Raw genomic sequence first — 16142 nt, forward strand, 5'->3', positions numbered from 1 at the left:
TTGATGATGAGGTCACTTACAAAGATTGATTTTTGCAAAACTTGAACCTGGTCATTAAGATCCACTCATTGCATAACTCACTTGCTTTCAGCCTTGCAGACTGTAAGTCATGAGGCTGACTCTTGGAAATTCCACTCCTCGGAAACTCAAAATAACAATAAGGTACTCATCTTAACTATGAAATCATAGAGAGGAAAATCATAGTGTCTCTGTTAAGTAGAATGTCCTTGCTGCTCCCTCATTTCTGAAAATGATGCTACTCACCAGTCAAGGCATTTCTTTCTTTTTTTTTTTTAAGATTTATTTATTTATTCATTCAGAGAGACAGGCAGAGACACAGGCAGAGGGAGAAGCAGGCTCCATGCAGGGAGGCCCAACGTGGAACTCGATCCCAGGTCTCCAGGATCATGCCCTGGGCTGCAGGCGGCACTAAACCTCTGCACCACCGGGGCTGCCCAGTCAAGGGATTCCTTAAATACTGCCTCCTACATAAAATGTGTTTTATTTATCTCATTTCTTCTCTAAACTTCTCTATACCCCTGACTTAGCACTTACTTTTGTGCTGTATTTTTTTTTCATTAAAAAGACTTATTGGGTACTTAATATGTGCCAGGCAATGTAGGAGTTGAGATAGCAGAGAATGAAAGCTATTGGAAAACAAACAAAAAATCCCCATGTCTTCCCTTTGTTCTCCCATCCTCCAACTAGATGAATCAGGGAACATACACTTTTAGAGTGTGACCTATAGAGCTTAGTACTGTTTCTGTCAGTTTTTTCTCTCTCATTGGAAGTCAATGTTTATATTTCCAAGTTTTAATTTCTAAAAATTTATAGCTGCTGTCTTGAATTTTTCAAAACTATTCCATGTGTTACCTTAATTTTCTTTCTTTTTCTTTTTCTTTCTTTTTTTTTTAAACTTGAACTCAGGACACTGAGATCAGGAGTCACATGTGCTATCGCCTGAGTCAGCTATTGCCTGAGCCAGCCAGTTTCCCCCTTTAAACATTTAAAAAAATACTTAATTTATGTATTTATTTATTAATTTACCAGAGAGAGAGAGAGAGGCAGAGACACAGGTAGAGGGAGAAGCAGGCTCCATACAGGGAGCCCAACACGGGACTCGACCCCAGGTCTCCAGGGTCACGCCCTGGGCAGAAGGCAGTGCTAAACCGCTGAGCCATGGGGGCTGCCCCCCCAAAATACTTAATTTTAAAAATGTATCTCCACTGATGTATTTGAAATTGATAGAAGCACACAGAGAGAATCACTGTACTAACTGCTATGCTAACTAAGCTGTTTCAACACTTTCATAATGCCTAGCTTTTTCTTTTGAAACAGTGAACACACTGGTACTTTTTTTATTTGTAATGACTTGCTCAATATCTGCTTTCCCTATCAAAGTGTAAGCGCCATGAGGGCAAAGATCATGTTTTCTTTGCACATTACTAGGCCCACAGAACCTACCATAGTGTATAACACATAGTAGGCAGAAGATAAACCTTTATTACAGAAAGATCAAGATTTATAAAAATACTAGGTTAAATTATAAATTACATCTTCCTTGACTAGCTTTTTACAGTTATTGAAACCTTTGATATTGTCCCAGATATAATTAGGAAAATTATCCTGATGTGATCATTGAATTCAAGAAGCCTCCTTGGACTGTTCTTTCTCCTGCTTAAATTTTTTTTTAAAGATTTTATTTATTTACTCATGAGAGACACACACACAGAGGCAAAGACACAGGCAGAGGGAGAAGCAGGCTCCATGCAGGGAGCCCAACGTGGGACTCAATCCTGGGTCTCCAAGATCATGCCCTGGGCTGAAGGCAGCACTAAAGCACTGAGCCACCTGGGCTGCCCTGTTCTCTCTCCTGCTTAAAGTAGTTGTCTGCTTTCCTCCTCCTGTCCCTGATCCAATCAGAACACCCTCTCAAACTTACTACACTGACTGTCCATTTAGTCCCATTTATTTTCTCCTCATAACCTTGTGTCCTTTTGGAAGAAGGCTGTCCTACTGATCATGCCACTGAAATGACAAAACAACTTCCTCTCTCTTGTCCCCAATAATTATCAGTAATTATTCTCATAGAAAGAATTTTCTTCATGGAAACAGAACTTCTTACAACTTTTGTCCCCAAATTAGTTCATTCCATCTTCTTTCTCCTGAACCAATTATAAAAAGAGTTGAACCAGTGGCACCTGGGAAGCTCAGTTGGTTAAGGGTCCGACTCTTGGTTTCAGCTCAGGTCATGATCTTAGGGTTGTGAGATGGAGCTCCACGTCAGGTTCAGCACCCAATGCAGAGTCTGCTTGAGATTCTCTGTCCCTTTTCCATCCTGTCTGCCCCTCTCCGTGCCCCCCCCACTCTCTCTCCCTCTCTCAAATAAATAAATAAATAAATAAATCTTTAGAACATAGTCGAACCATTTAAATATACATGAATAGTGGTATACCCTGTGTCCTTATGTTAGGATAAATGCATATTTGCCTTCTCTTTCTCTCAGGATGGCACTTCTCAACCCTGGCTGCATATTAGAATCACCTGAGGAGCTTTAAGCAAATACTTATGCTTGGGGCCCCACTTTCAGAAAGTCTTATGTAAATTATTAATGGTGAAGCCCAGGCATAGATGTATTTATAAACCTCCTTACCTTAGGAATTATAGAAAAAGTCAGGGTAGAGACCTTCCTCCTGGAGCCATGTTTCTATTTCCCCCTTCACCGCTTGCCAGAGGGCATAGGGCAGTGTTCTTACCTAAGGGTTCTCTTTAAGTGTTGTGCCTTCACTTTAGCAAAAGGAGATCAAGTACCTGATTGCTGATCCTTGTTGTATAAGTCAACTGCCTGAATCCTAGTTAGAATCTAATTTTCAGCCTATTTTGTGGATCCTCAGTTTAGAATCACCATAGCAACTATTTAAACATTATTATTAGAAAAGTAAATCAATACCCCATAAAACAAAGTAAATGCTCAAGTAAAAGCTTACATGGATATTAATTTTCAGTAAGGTTTTTTAGACTTTGTATCACAGAAGAGGCCCTGAGAGAGAGAAAAGTGCAAAGTCCTTATTCACTGGCCCTTAAGTGGGGAGCTCAAACAATAGTGACCGTTTTGAAGGATTTTTTTTTTGCCAGCGGAGTGTGAAGGTCTCTATCGGCCCAGTAGTTGAAAGCAAGAAACTAGCAGCTGTCACTGGCACACAGCTTCTACAGTGGTTTCTCCAATAGAAAATGCTGCTTTTTCACTTATGTTCATAGGACCCTGTCATCGAGATGCTTACAGCCCCGGGAAAATAAGTCCTACACACATGTACATTTGAGAGCAAAGTTTACATATAATTGAAGATCATATAGAGCATCATGGATGAACTTCAGCATTCAGCGAATGGAGAGAGGTCATAGGCTTCAGCTATAGCTGGTAACATCTCAGGGAAGGAAGAGCATTGAAAAGTGGGTAGGAGTTCCATGAGGGGAAGGGAGGAAGAGGAACATTCGAAGCATTAGGAAGAATTATAGCAAAGAAAAAAAACAAGGTAGATTTGGAGATCATGAAAAGACCAACAGCTAGAGCAGAAACTTCTTAGGAGAGAATAATAGAAGGGATTATTGCCAAAAGTGCTTTCTAGATTAGTCACTTCTGGTGCCAGGATTCTTTTGTGTGTTCCAAGATTAACACTGTTTATGAATATTGAACATTTCTCACTTCTTTTTTCTTTCTTTTGCAGGAACTCATTTAAAGAACTTTTAAAGGTCATGAAGCTCTACATGCAACTCAGTGTAGTCATTGATTAGGAAGACATTGTGGGCTCCTTCAAGAATGAGAGTTTCGAGCCAGTGGTGGTTAATGCTATAGATCACTGCACTCCCCTGGTTGTTGAGAAACTTAGAAGGCCATTTGTGACTATCCTTACTGGCACATTTGGAATTATGAATTTTGGGATGCCTGGGTGGCTCAGTGGTTGTGCACCTGCCTTCGGCTCAGGGCATGATCCTGGAGTCCCAGGATCGAGTCCCACTTTGGGCTCCCTGCATGGAGCCTGCTTCTCCCTCTGCCTGTGTCTCTGCCTTTCTCTCTTTGTGTGTCTCTCATGAATAAATAAATAAAATCTTAAAGAAAAAAAGGAATTATGAATTTTGGGCTGTGTGAGCCTGTGTCTTATGTTCCAGCATTCTACTCCTCCATGACAGATCACATGGATTTCTGAGGCCTAGTGAAGAACTGATGTTCTTCATTTCAACCTTGAGGGAATGGTATATTTATACTCAGGTTGATGACTGTCATGTCAGGGAACATTTCCCAGAAGGCTCCAGGCCAGAGCTCTTTAATCTTCAACTGAAAATTAAAGAAAGCAGAGCTGTGGTTTGTTAATTCTGACTTTGCCTTTATTTTGCCTGACCGCTGCTTCACAACATTGTTTACACTGCAGGTTTAATGGTCAACCTGTTGAACCAATACTCAGGTAAATAAAACCTTTGTGCCCCATTTGGATGTGAGGAGTCACCCTCATGATGCTGTCTTTAGCGCACAGATAGCAATTGTTCAAAAGTTACATCTAGGTGGGTTTTTTGAAGACTTATTTATTTATTTGTTTGTTTGTTTATGGGGGGAGAGAATAGAGAGAGAACAAGCAGGGTGAGAGGAAGAGGGAGAGAGAATCTCAAGCAGACTCTGCTGAGTGCAGAGCTTGACACAGGGCTTCATCATGACCCTGAGATCATGACCTGAGCTAAAATCAAGTCAGATGTTTAACCAACTGAATCACTCAGGCATCCCATAAAGCTAGGTTTGTTTGTTTATTTGTTTTAAAGAAAAATTGCTTTATAATTTTGCCAATGTACAGATAAGGATATTCTCCAATGCTTTCTTTTTCTGTAGGCTTTATAGTTCTGGATTTTACATTTAAACTTATGATCTATCCTGAATTAATTCTTGTATATAAATTATTTAGAAGACTATGGTTCTTTAAAATATATATAGATATTCAGTTATTCTTTATATCTCAAAAGAACCTGCTGGGATTTTGTTTTGGGATAAGCTGAATCTATAGATCAACTTGGGAGAATGGAGATCTTAAGAATATTGAGATTTCAGATCCATTAACATGGTAATCTTTCCATTTATTTAGAGTCTAGTCTCTTCAGTTTAACTCAATTATGCTTTGTAGTTTTCAGTTTCATGGGAATTTTTTGTTAGATTTAATCCTAGGTGTGTGAACTTTTTGAAATTTTTTATATTACAATTTTCGATCACTTTTGCTATTACATAGAAATATAATAACTTTTATATATCAACCTTGAGTCCTCTAATTTTAATAAATTCACTTATTAGACTCTAGTTTTCTTTTTTTAGACTGTAGCTTTCAAAGGGTTTTTAAAAATTTTTTAAAAGATTTTATTTATTTTTTCATGAGTGACACACACACACAGAGAGAGAGAGAGAGAGAGAGAGAGAGAGGCAGAGACACAGGCAAAGGGAGAAGCAGGTTCCATGCAGGGAGCCCGATGTGGGACTCGATCCTGGGTCTCCAGGATCATGTCCTGGGTCGAAGGTGGTGCTAAACTGCTGAGCCACCCAGGCTGCCCTCCATGATTTTTTTAAATGGCTCTTTAATTTCCTCGTTCACCCATTAATTCTTTAGTAGGATGCTTTTTAACCTCCAAGTGTTTGAGTTCTTTCCAAATTTCCTCTTATGATTGGGTTCAAGTTTTTGACTCCATTGTGATCTGAAAATATGCATGGAATAACCCCAATCTTTTGGTACTGATTGAGACCTGATTTGTGACACAGTATGATATCTATTCTGGAGAATGCTCCATGTACACTGGAGAAAAATGTATATTCTGTTGCATTAGGATGGAATTCTCTGTATGTATCTCTGAAGTCTATCATTCAAAACCCTTGTTTCTTTGTTGATCTTCTGCTTAGATAATCTGTCCCTCGCTGAGAGTGGAGTGTTGAAGTCTCCTACTATTAATGTTTTGTTATCCATGTGTTTCTTTACTTTGGTTATTAATTGGTTGATATAATTGGCCTTTCCCACATTGATATAATTAGGCTTTTCCTGCATAAGTGTTCATAATAGTTATATATTCCTGTTGGATAGACTCTTTAAATATGCTATAGTATATATCCCTCTTCATCTCTTACTTCAGTTTTTGATTTATTGTCTAATTCATCTGAAATGAGGATTGTTACCCCAGCTTTCTTTTGAGGGCCGTTTGCATGCTAAGTGGTTCTCCATCCCCTCATTTTCAGTCTGAAGGTGTCTTTATGTCTAAAATGAGTCTCTTGTAGCTAGCATGTGGATGGGTCTTGCTTTTTTATCCAGTCTGATACCCTGTGTCTTTTCACTGGAGCAATTCATGTTCAGAGTAACTACTGAAAGATATGAATTTAGTACCATTGTGTTACCTGTACAGTCCCTGTTTCTGCAGATTGTTTGTGTTTCTTTGGGCTCCTTATTTGCTTACAAGATCACCCTTAATATTTCTTGCAGAGCTGGTTTGGTGGTCACATATTCTTTCAGTTTCTATCTGTCCTAGAAGCTCTTTATCTCTCCTTCCATTCTGAATGACAGCCTTGCTGGATAAAGTATTCTGGGCTGCATGTTTTTCTCATTTGGTACCCTGAGTATACCATGCCAGCCCTTTCTGTCCTGTCAGGTCTCTGGATAGACCTGTTGTTAATCTGATGTTTCTCTTCCATTGTATGTTAGGAATCCTCTTGTCTTGAGCTGCTTTTAGGATTTTTTCTTTATCTCTGAAATTTGCAAGCTTCACTATTATATGTCAGGGTGTTGATCCCCACCCCTGCTTGTGTTCTCTTGCTTTCTCTCTTTGTCTTTCTCTGTCAAATAAATAAATAAATAAATAAATAAATAAATAAATAAAATAAATCTTGGAAAAAAAGAAAAATATTTTAAAGGATAAGCTGGTCTCATAAAACTCGATTGAAATTGCACCTTCTTGTATTTCATGAGGTTATGTTTCTAGAGGTTTCTTTTTGAAAGCTTTCTGATTCTGAATTCAATTTTTGTAAAAAAAATAAAACTTTAATAAGCTATTTAAAGCTACTTAAAATTTCTAATTTTTTAGTGTCAGTTCTGAGAAATTGTTTTTAGTCAAATAATTTGCTCACCTCACATATCTGATAACCAGATATTTCATTTTTCATAGATACGAAGTGATATATGGGAACTGGGAGCTCTGGAACAATTGGTGCTCTACTCCAGGTATCTTATCAGTTATATATGCTGCCTTGTCAGAACGTTTTTCAACCCAACCCCAGGATATATAGATAGCTCCAGTGAGGTGCACCCTTCCACATTAGTGCTTCAGGATTATGCAGGTCACACCCTGCATTAGTCATCCTTAAAGTGTGGTTCTTAGCCCATCTTTGTCAGGTTCACTAGAGATACTTATTAAAAATATAGATTCTAGGCCCCACCCTAGGGTGAATCAGAATCTCTAGGTTTGAATCCTGGTAATTTGCATTTTCAACAACACCAAAACTGCATTTATATGGACTCAACATTTGAGTCTTTAAGACTGACTGTGAGACAACCACTATTTTTTATTCTTTCCCTCCATAGTCTCTGCTAAATCCCAAAGTGAACTACCAAACTGAAAAACATGTTCACTATCAGTTCTGTCTGTGAATATTCTAAGAGAAATATGTAATAATCATTCTTTTCAAATATTAGTCCACTTTGATGTTGTATAGTAGAAAAAAACATGGACTTCAGAGTTAGACACAGCCTGAATTGAATCCTGGTTCTGCCATTTATTTGATATATTCTCTTCAACAAGTGCTTTTTCTTCTCTAAGCCTCAGTTTCTGGGAGTGTAAAAGAGCTATAATCTTAGCACTCAGGATTGTTCAGAGGATTGGATATATGGTTTTTAAAAATTGCATTTAAATTAAATTAATTAACATATAATGTGTTATTGGTTTCAGAGGCAGACATCAGTGATTCATCAGTCTTATATAATACCCAGGCTCATTACATCATGTGCCCTTCTTAATGTCCAATGCCCAGTTACCCCATCCCCCATCCCACTCTCCTCCAGGGACCCTAAGTTTGTTTCCTATGATTAAGAGGATATATGTTTTTAAGAGTTCCATTGCAGTACCTGACACATGTTGGGCATGACTAAGTGGTATTTGCCTTTGTTATTACTATTGCTACATCTCAGTTAACAAGGACCACAAAACCAGACACATGCCCCTCAGTTGGTTAACTGGGAGGCAAAGATCCAGTTACTTCTATATTTTTGATGTTTCACATTACAGCCTGGCTTATAGCTTTCTATACATTCTTGAGAGATTTACCATCATCTTTTTCATTAGGTCCTCCCTTATCCCATAGCAGCCACTACCACTGGGAAAGGAATGAGCTCAAGCACATGAAAAGTGGATGACTCTGGAAGCACAGAAAGAAGGAGAGAGAAGAGATGACAAACTCTCTCAAAAGTATACCCACAGAACATCATTTAGAGAGAGTGGTGGTTGGGAAGGACACAAATACCCATGAACTTAACTTGCCTTGTGGCAAAGCCCACATAGGTTACTGGAAACCTTTAGAAAAATGAGAATTTCAGATCATATTGTATCGTTTTGCCACATGTGTCTCTCTGACCATCTTCCAGCACTACATATTTTTGCTGCCTCCCTAGCAGTGGTAGATGAGATCCAGCTCCTCCTAACCATTTGGGAATCCTGCTTACTTCCCAGTGTCCTCTGGGGGAAGCCCATCGTGCAGGATGGGGAAAGCTGTTGACATGGTCCTCTGGAGGATACTATCAAAAACTTTCCCTGTCTTCCCTCCTGATCCACAAGAGACAAATTTGAAATTTATCCAGTTATAAAGCCTGCAGGGAGAGGATATACCATTCCTGTGATCCTGGAGAAAAAGGATAAATCAAGGCTCAGAAAAACCTCTGTCTTCCAGGCCATCCAGCACAGTTGATGTTAGCCTACAGAAAAGAAAGGTTTCCATTTATCCTAAACAAGAGAAACACAGAGAGTTCAGATGTGTGCTTCATGAATGGTATAACTCTTCTTTTTGTTCTCTCCAGGAATTTGAGAACTTTATTGCCAAATTTGGACATGTATGTTCTGTTCTTAACACTGGGCTTCATGATGTACACCCAATAGGTTGAGGAAGACCTAATGGAGATAAATGCTGCCTTTGCCCCCCTTCCTCAGGGTGTTATATGGAAGTGTAAGCCTTCTCATTGGCCCAAAGATGTCAAATTGATAGCCAATGTAAAAATCGTGGACTGGCTTCTTCAGAATGACCTTGTGAGTAAGGACTTCCTCCTTCTACAGACAGAAGCCATTCTGCCCTTCTCTCTCTCCACTTAATTTTTCTTTAGGGTTTATTGCACCTGTCACTCCTACCTGGGCACTCCACCATCATTGAAAAGGAAAGCATCTGTTAGCAAAAGGCAAAGCACCAGAAAAGATGGTCACTTTGGGTTCACTTCATTCATTTGTAACCCAGGACCATTTATCTATAGCACTAGTGATATTCAAATCCTACTTTATGCCTTGGACTTTCCAGTGTGTTCTTACAACTGCCAGAGGTCAGTGTCTGCAACTCTGAGCATGAGTGAGTGATCCTTTTCCCAGAACTGTGGAAGGCTATGCTGCCCATGCATAAGACAGTCTGGAAGTTGGGACGCCTGAATAGCTCAGCGGTTGAGCGTCTGCCTTCAGCTCAGGTTGTGATCTCAGAGTCCAAGGATCAAATCCCACATCGGGCTCCCTGCATGGGGCCTGCTTCTCCCTCTGCCTATGTGTCTGCCTCTCTCTCTCCCTCTCTCTTTCTCTGTCTCTCATGAATAAATAAAATATATTTTTTTAAAAGTGTGGAAGTTCCAGTTAATTGAAACTCTTGAGAGCGACCCTCAACCAGTGGTTATTGGAATTTAGCATGCAAAAAATTCCTTTCCTCTCTTGTGGGATAATTCTGAGTCATGTCTTTTGCACTTTTTTGCAGTTTTTCTGTAGAATCAAACTATTGTAGCTGTTTTAATGACTAACTATATAAATATTCTCTGTATCAATTTCCCATTTCCATGCCAGTGTTCCCAAGTATTTTCCAAATAAATTGTACTCAGTTCCTTGTCTCAGTGTCTGATTCTGGAGCTGCAATGGACTGAGCATTTCCCCTAAATTCATATATTGAATCCACACCCCAATATGATGGTATTTGGGAATAGGACCTTTGGTAGATAATTAGGTCATGAGGAGAGAGTTCCTGTGAATATTAGTACCCTTATAAGAAGAGGCCAGAGAACTAGCTAGTTCCCTTTCTACCATGTGAAGATACAATGAGAAGTCAGCTGCCTACAAGGCAGGAAGAGTCTTCACCCAAAGCCAACGATGTTGGCATACTGGTCTCAGACTACCCAGCCTCCAGAACTCTGAAAATTTTCTTTTGTTTATAGGCCACCAGATTTATAGTATTTTGTTACAGCAGCCAGAGCTGAGTAAGACAAACCCAAATTGCCTCTTCTTCTGAGCTCTTTTCAAAGTTCCAGAAAGCGGCCCTCTAAATATGTGCAGACCCTCCCACCCACAATCTTCCCTCCCAGAACTCCATTGCAGCTACAGTATCCCTTCCTTCAGGGAGCACCATCTCTGTTGGCTACACATAGGGCCTACAGGTTGTTCCACAGTTTCTACTTTCATGAAATCTTTCCATGACACCTGCTTTCTAAAATAGGGTTATAAGCAAGTCAAATGGGACCATAAAAGTTGTACTTAGCCTTAATATGTTTTTGTGATTCAGGCAGCTGGATATGTGGTGATTTCTAAGACTATTGTTATTCAGGAAAGGAATTCCATCCCCTTTTCCTTTCATAGCAATGGACCTTCCTATATATCATGGATCACTAGAAATTAAATTGATTACTAGTCATAAAAATTCAAAAAAATAATGGCTTAAATATATAAAGGGTCTATTTCCCTCTCATGTGAAAGATGGCTGGAGGTTGGAAATGTGAGTCTAGAATGGAAGTTCCCTAATGTCAACAGTTTCCTAGCCCCCTCTTACCTTCTGGCTAGCCACTCTTGTCTGGTGCTTCTATCACAACATTTCGTCTTGGGTGCTATGTGCTCACTGTAGCTGGAGCCAGAAGATATGTGCTCTATGGAAGGAAGAAGGAGGAAAAAAAGAATTCTGTGTGAAACAGGTGGAATAATGGCTCCCCCCAAATGTCCACATCTTAACATCTGGAACCTGTAAATATGTTAGGTTACATGGCAAAAGGGATTAAGACTGTAGTTAGAATTCAGATTGCTAGTCAGTTGACCTTAAAATAGGGAGATTATCTTGGTTATCAGGTGGGCCCAACGCAGTCACAAAGGCCCTTTACGGTTGAAGGAGAGGAAGGGCAGAGAAAGATGTAGCTACAGAAGAATGGTCAGAAAGATGCAATGTAGCTGGGTTTGAAGACAGAAAAGGAGAATCAAGGATTGTGAATCTCTAGAAACTGAAAAGGTAAGGAAATTAATCCATCCCTAGGGTCCCCAAAATGAACACAGGCATGCCAACACTTTGATTTTAGCCCATAAAACTAACATCAGATTTCTAACCTACAAAACTGTAAGACAATAAAGTCATGTTGCTTTAAGCCACCAAGTTTGTGGTAACTAGTTATAGCAGGAATTAGGAAACCTAAGAGAGCATGTCATCCTTGAAGGCTGTAACTACTCAGTAACTCCCATTTAACTTACATTAATCAGAATTATGCCACATGATGACCCCTAGCTACAAAAGAGGCTTGAAAATGTAGAGGTTTTTCCTTTTGTTTGTAAGTTGGGTACATTTCTATTCCAAATAAAATTGAAGTTTGGCTAGTAAAACAGAATGGGAAAAGGAATATTAGGTCAGGCTTTGATCGGAGAAGAAAGAACACTATGAATTATACAGAAAAAAATATTTTTCATAGGTGCTAGGCCTTACATATTTGTGGCACAGGTGGAACAGCCCATGTAAGCTTCTAGTGGGAGATTTAAGTAAGCTAGATTGGCTGTGAGGAAAAATAAGGAGAGGACACTGAGAATAAATTGGAATAAACTGGAACCAGTAAGGATGACCTGGGACTTGTGAGATTGACTAGAACCCATATATGTCTCTCATACCTCCAACCTCAATGTCCTGGGGGACTGATAAGAGAAGCTGGCCTCTTTATCACAGGGCTGCGTGTGCACCTGGCCCAGGATTCACAGAAGCTGAAGGAGGGGGCTGCAGGATGAGGGCAATGGCTCCACACCAATATAGGATGTGTTTCCATTCATATGTTCTTTAATTTCTTTCAGCAATGTTTTGCAGTTTTCATTGTACAAGTCTTTCACCTCCTTGGCTAAGTTAATTCCTAAGTATTTTATTTTCTTGATGTTATTGTAAACAGAATTGTTTTGCAGATTTGTTTTCAGATTGTTTATTGTTAATATAGAAATGCAATTGATTTTTGTGTGCTTACTTTGTATTCTTGCTATATTGCTGAATGTATTTATTCTGACAGGTGTGTGTGTGTGTGTGTGTGTGTGTGTGTACATAATCTTTAATTTTCTACATGTAGGATCATGTCATTTGTGAGTAGAGATAATTTTACTTCTGCCTTCCCAAAGTTTTTTTTTCTTGCTTAATTGCTCAGGCTAGAACTTCTGGTACAATGTTGAATAGAAGTGCTAAATCATGCATCCTTCCTTTGTTCCTGATCTTAGAGAAAGTTTTCAGTCATTCATCATTAAGTATGTTTGCTGTGGGTTTTTAATTTATGGCTTTTATTATGTTGAATTTTTTTTTATCATGAAAGGATGTTGAATTTTGTTGAATGCTTTTTCTGCATCAATTAAGGTGGTCATGTGTTTTTTTTCCTTTATTCTGTTAATGTGGTGTATTACATTGATCAATTTCCATATGCTGAACTCTGTTTGCATTTCAGGATACTTTCACTTGTTACTGGTGTGTAATCGATTTTATGTGCTGCTGAATTTGGTTTGTTAGCAGGATTGGCCCTTGAACAGCATGGGGGTCAGGGATGCTATTCTCTTACCTAGTAAAAAATCTGCATGTATTTTGATTCCCCCAAACCTTAACTACTAATATCCTACTGTTGACCAGAAACCTTAATAATAACATAAAGAGCTGATTAACATATACTTTGTATGTTATATGTATTATGTACTAGATGTATATGTATTACTAGTGTATGTATTACATATACTACACGTATATGTTATATGTATTATATGCTAACATAAATAGGCTAGAGAAAAGAAAGTATTATTAAGAAAATCATAAGGAAAAAAAGAAAATTATAAGGAAGTGAAAATATATTTACAGTTACCATATTTATTGGAAAAAAAATTCACATATAAGTGCACCCATGCAGTTCAAACCTATTTGTTCAAGGGTCAGCTTTGCATATCCAGTTTAAAGAAAATAAGAACTGCAAACAAAACTTGTCTATTGAGTATGTTTTTCACAGTTGTGTGGGTTAGTGTATTCGACCTCACTTTCTATTCATGATAGGACTGGAAAAATGAGTAAAAGTATTGATGTTGTCTTTTACTTTTGGAAAAGAGAATTACAAATGTGGAGATGGGGACGATCAGAACAATCCCTGTGATGTATTGAATTGAGATATCAGTATAAATTAGAAATTGATTTTTTGTAACTAGGTCATAGACATAGCTACAGCATCTATAAATAGAGAATATGGGTTCTTGATATCTACATCTATAAACATATATTTCCTAGCTCTGTCCACTGAAAGGATTTTAAACAGTGGGGCTTTGTTAGCAATGAGCACACCAAGCAACCATAAAGGTATTTTTTGGTCTAGTAGATCATGAACTCCATGAAGACAGGGACTGACTTAGGCACAGCTTTACCTTTCAGCATTAATTTGGATTCTGTGCATATAGGAATCTTTATAAAATTAAACTGTTTATAGGCACCCAGCTGATAAATTTCAGGGCCAGATTATAATTACATGAAAACTAGCCTTCTCCGTGCAGCCTAAGCTGCTGAGAACCTGTCGTCATCTAGTGTTGTCACCACCCCTCTGTCTCTGCTAACAGGTACAAATCAGCAGCAGTGGCTGCCAGCATCATCAGACACTCCTACCCCCTAACAACCCCCTGTCCCACATAGGGGCTGGTGGGCTGGATCTACCACACCCTCCAGACAGGGGCTGCAAAATATCTCAAGCTCCACACTTTCCAACAGCTGTGGCATGAACAACGCCTTCTTAATATCTTCTTATTCCTGCTGGTGGGCATCTGGGCAATGTGTGGCTACTGAGTATGGTGGTCAAGTGGCTGTGTGGGGCCAGAAAGCTGAAGAAGGCCTAATGCCAAGTGTAGCCTAGAGGGACAGCGTATGGTGGTGGTGGTGGTGGTCGTGGGGCTACCATTTCTTATTAAATTCCCACCAGTTTTGGCAATTCCTGTTCTCCTCATCGTATCCTTTTGTTAATTTTGTTGCAAATTCCTGCTCATTGGCTTCTTCCTAAAATCAGAATTCTTTATTCAGCTCTTATGGCCTCTTTATTTGCCAGTCACCAAGGGCTATTCTGTGATTTTGTCCCAGGGTAATTTTGACCAGTGACCTTGGAGCCACCTTCCTTGTCATGCCCTTCTTTGAGGCACTGAGCCTCAACCATTCCAGCCTCTGTGTCCAGGATCTTCTCAGCCTGTTTCCCTCATTCTCACCTCTACCACTTGGAATAACACCTAAAACAGGTACCTACATTTTTTTTTTTCATTTTCTATTGCCTCTCCTGTAAGCTCTTGTCAAAGCTGAGAAAGCTACATGTAGCTCTTTGATCAGGAAAGGAAAAGTTTCCAAGAATTATCCTTCCCTTTTCCCTGGAAAAGAGACTCTGTCCTCATTGCCTGGAATTCTGTTCCTGGCCACTAAGGCTGTAAGGGAAGCTGCACTGAAAACCTTTACAAGAGCCAGTCTTCCTCTGAGGATAGAAAGCCCAGATATGCCTTCTGGGGTTTGCGTGCCTGGTCCTTGCCAGGGCTAATGTGACAAAGAGGCAGAATTACAAGACGTCCTCAATTTGTGCCTGTCGAGACAGGATCCCCAGTCCTATTTCATGATGCTCATTTGGAATTACAGTGTCAGCTTTGGAGGTTCAAACCTCCAGGTAAAGCCTTGGAGGTCTAAAGTTAGGGCTCTAGCACCTCTTCATGAATAAATGACCTCCCTAAGAGGTCTTCAGAACCTAACCCAGGATCGGTAGGTCAACTTCTCTTGGGGATTTGCCTCTAGAGAGTAGACACAGACTACTCCCAGGGAGTGGCATCTGTTGAGATTAGAAGCCTAACAGGGATTCTAAGCAAATACCTAGGGAAATGGAGCATGCAGATGACGGTATGAGGTTAACAGAGCAGTTAGGAGGTGGGAAAATTCGTGGACGGGTCCCCCAAATGGGGATGGGTGTGAGTCACCTGGAGGTGGAATTATCTTGGAAGCGACTTCCAAGGTCCTCACATCCCTGGTTCAGAGTACCCTCTCAGCGGAGAGCGTGGTGATGACACGGACAGGGACAGAGAGGGGTTAAGGAGAGCTCACTGACCCCTCCTTCCCACTGCCCGAGGTTAGGGAGGGTGAGGCCAAATTAGCCAGTGGGGCGAGCATCCTGGGAGGAGGAGCAGAAGGGCAAGAAGCCACAAAGCCGAGAGAGCACAGGCGGGGCCCGTCTGCCCGCCAGCACTTTCCTGAGCTGCGAGCCGAGCGTGTCCCCAGGGCGCACGGGGTGCACGGGGCGCGGGGCTGCCCTTCCCGACGCGCCCCCACGACCATGGCCGGGCGCGCGCTGCTGCTCGGCGGCCTCCTTCTGCCGGGGGTCCTGCTTTCCGAGGCCGCCAGGATCCTGACCGTGTCTTTGGTGGGTGAGTGCTCGGCGGGAGGACCGACGGGCGTGCCCCCGGCACTCGGGGTTGGCTCGGCACGCAGCTCCGGTCCCAGCCTCTCCCTCGGTTGTCCGGACTGGGCCGGAGTCCCAGGCTACGCGCCCGACGGGGGAAAGGAGGAGCCCGACGGCGGGAAGACGCTCCCCGAGGGAATACAGCACCTCCTCCTCCCTCTCCCCACTCAGGTTGGCTCTCCG

The 16142-nt window shown here is 40.7% G+C and overlaps 1 protein-coding gene across 8 annotated transcripts in view; it reads left to right on the top strand.

The window, feature by feature from the left end:
* Positions 1 to 15722: 15722 nt before the first annotated feature.
* LOC112652725 (UDP-glucuronosyltransferase 3A1-like) overlaps positions 15723 to 16142 on the top strand; it is a 119545-nt gene continuing 119125 nt past the window's right edge. For 3 of the 8 annotated variants that reach the window (XM_049109357.1, XM_049109356.1, XM_025436354.3), the window contains exon 1: positions 15728 to 15924. In XM_049109357.1, the coding sequence (XP_048965314.1) occupies positions 15834 to 15924 (91 nt within the window). In that variant the 5' untranslated portion in view covers positions 15728 to 15833. Of the gene's footprint in view, positions 15925 to 16142 lie in introns of all 8 variants that reach the window. The other 5 variants (XM_049109355.1, XM_049109360.1, XM_049109359.1 and 2 more) reach the window with 5 other exon arrangements.

This window comes from Canis lupus, chromosome 4 (assembly GCF_003254725.2).
Source record: "Canis lupus dingo isolate Sandy chromosome 4, ASM325472v2, whole genome shotgun sequence".
In the NCBI taxonomy this organism is placed as follows: Eukaryota; Metazoa; Chordata; class Mammalia; order Carnivora; family Canidae; genus Canis; species Canis lupus.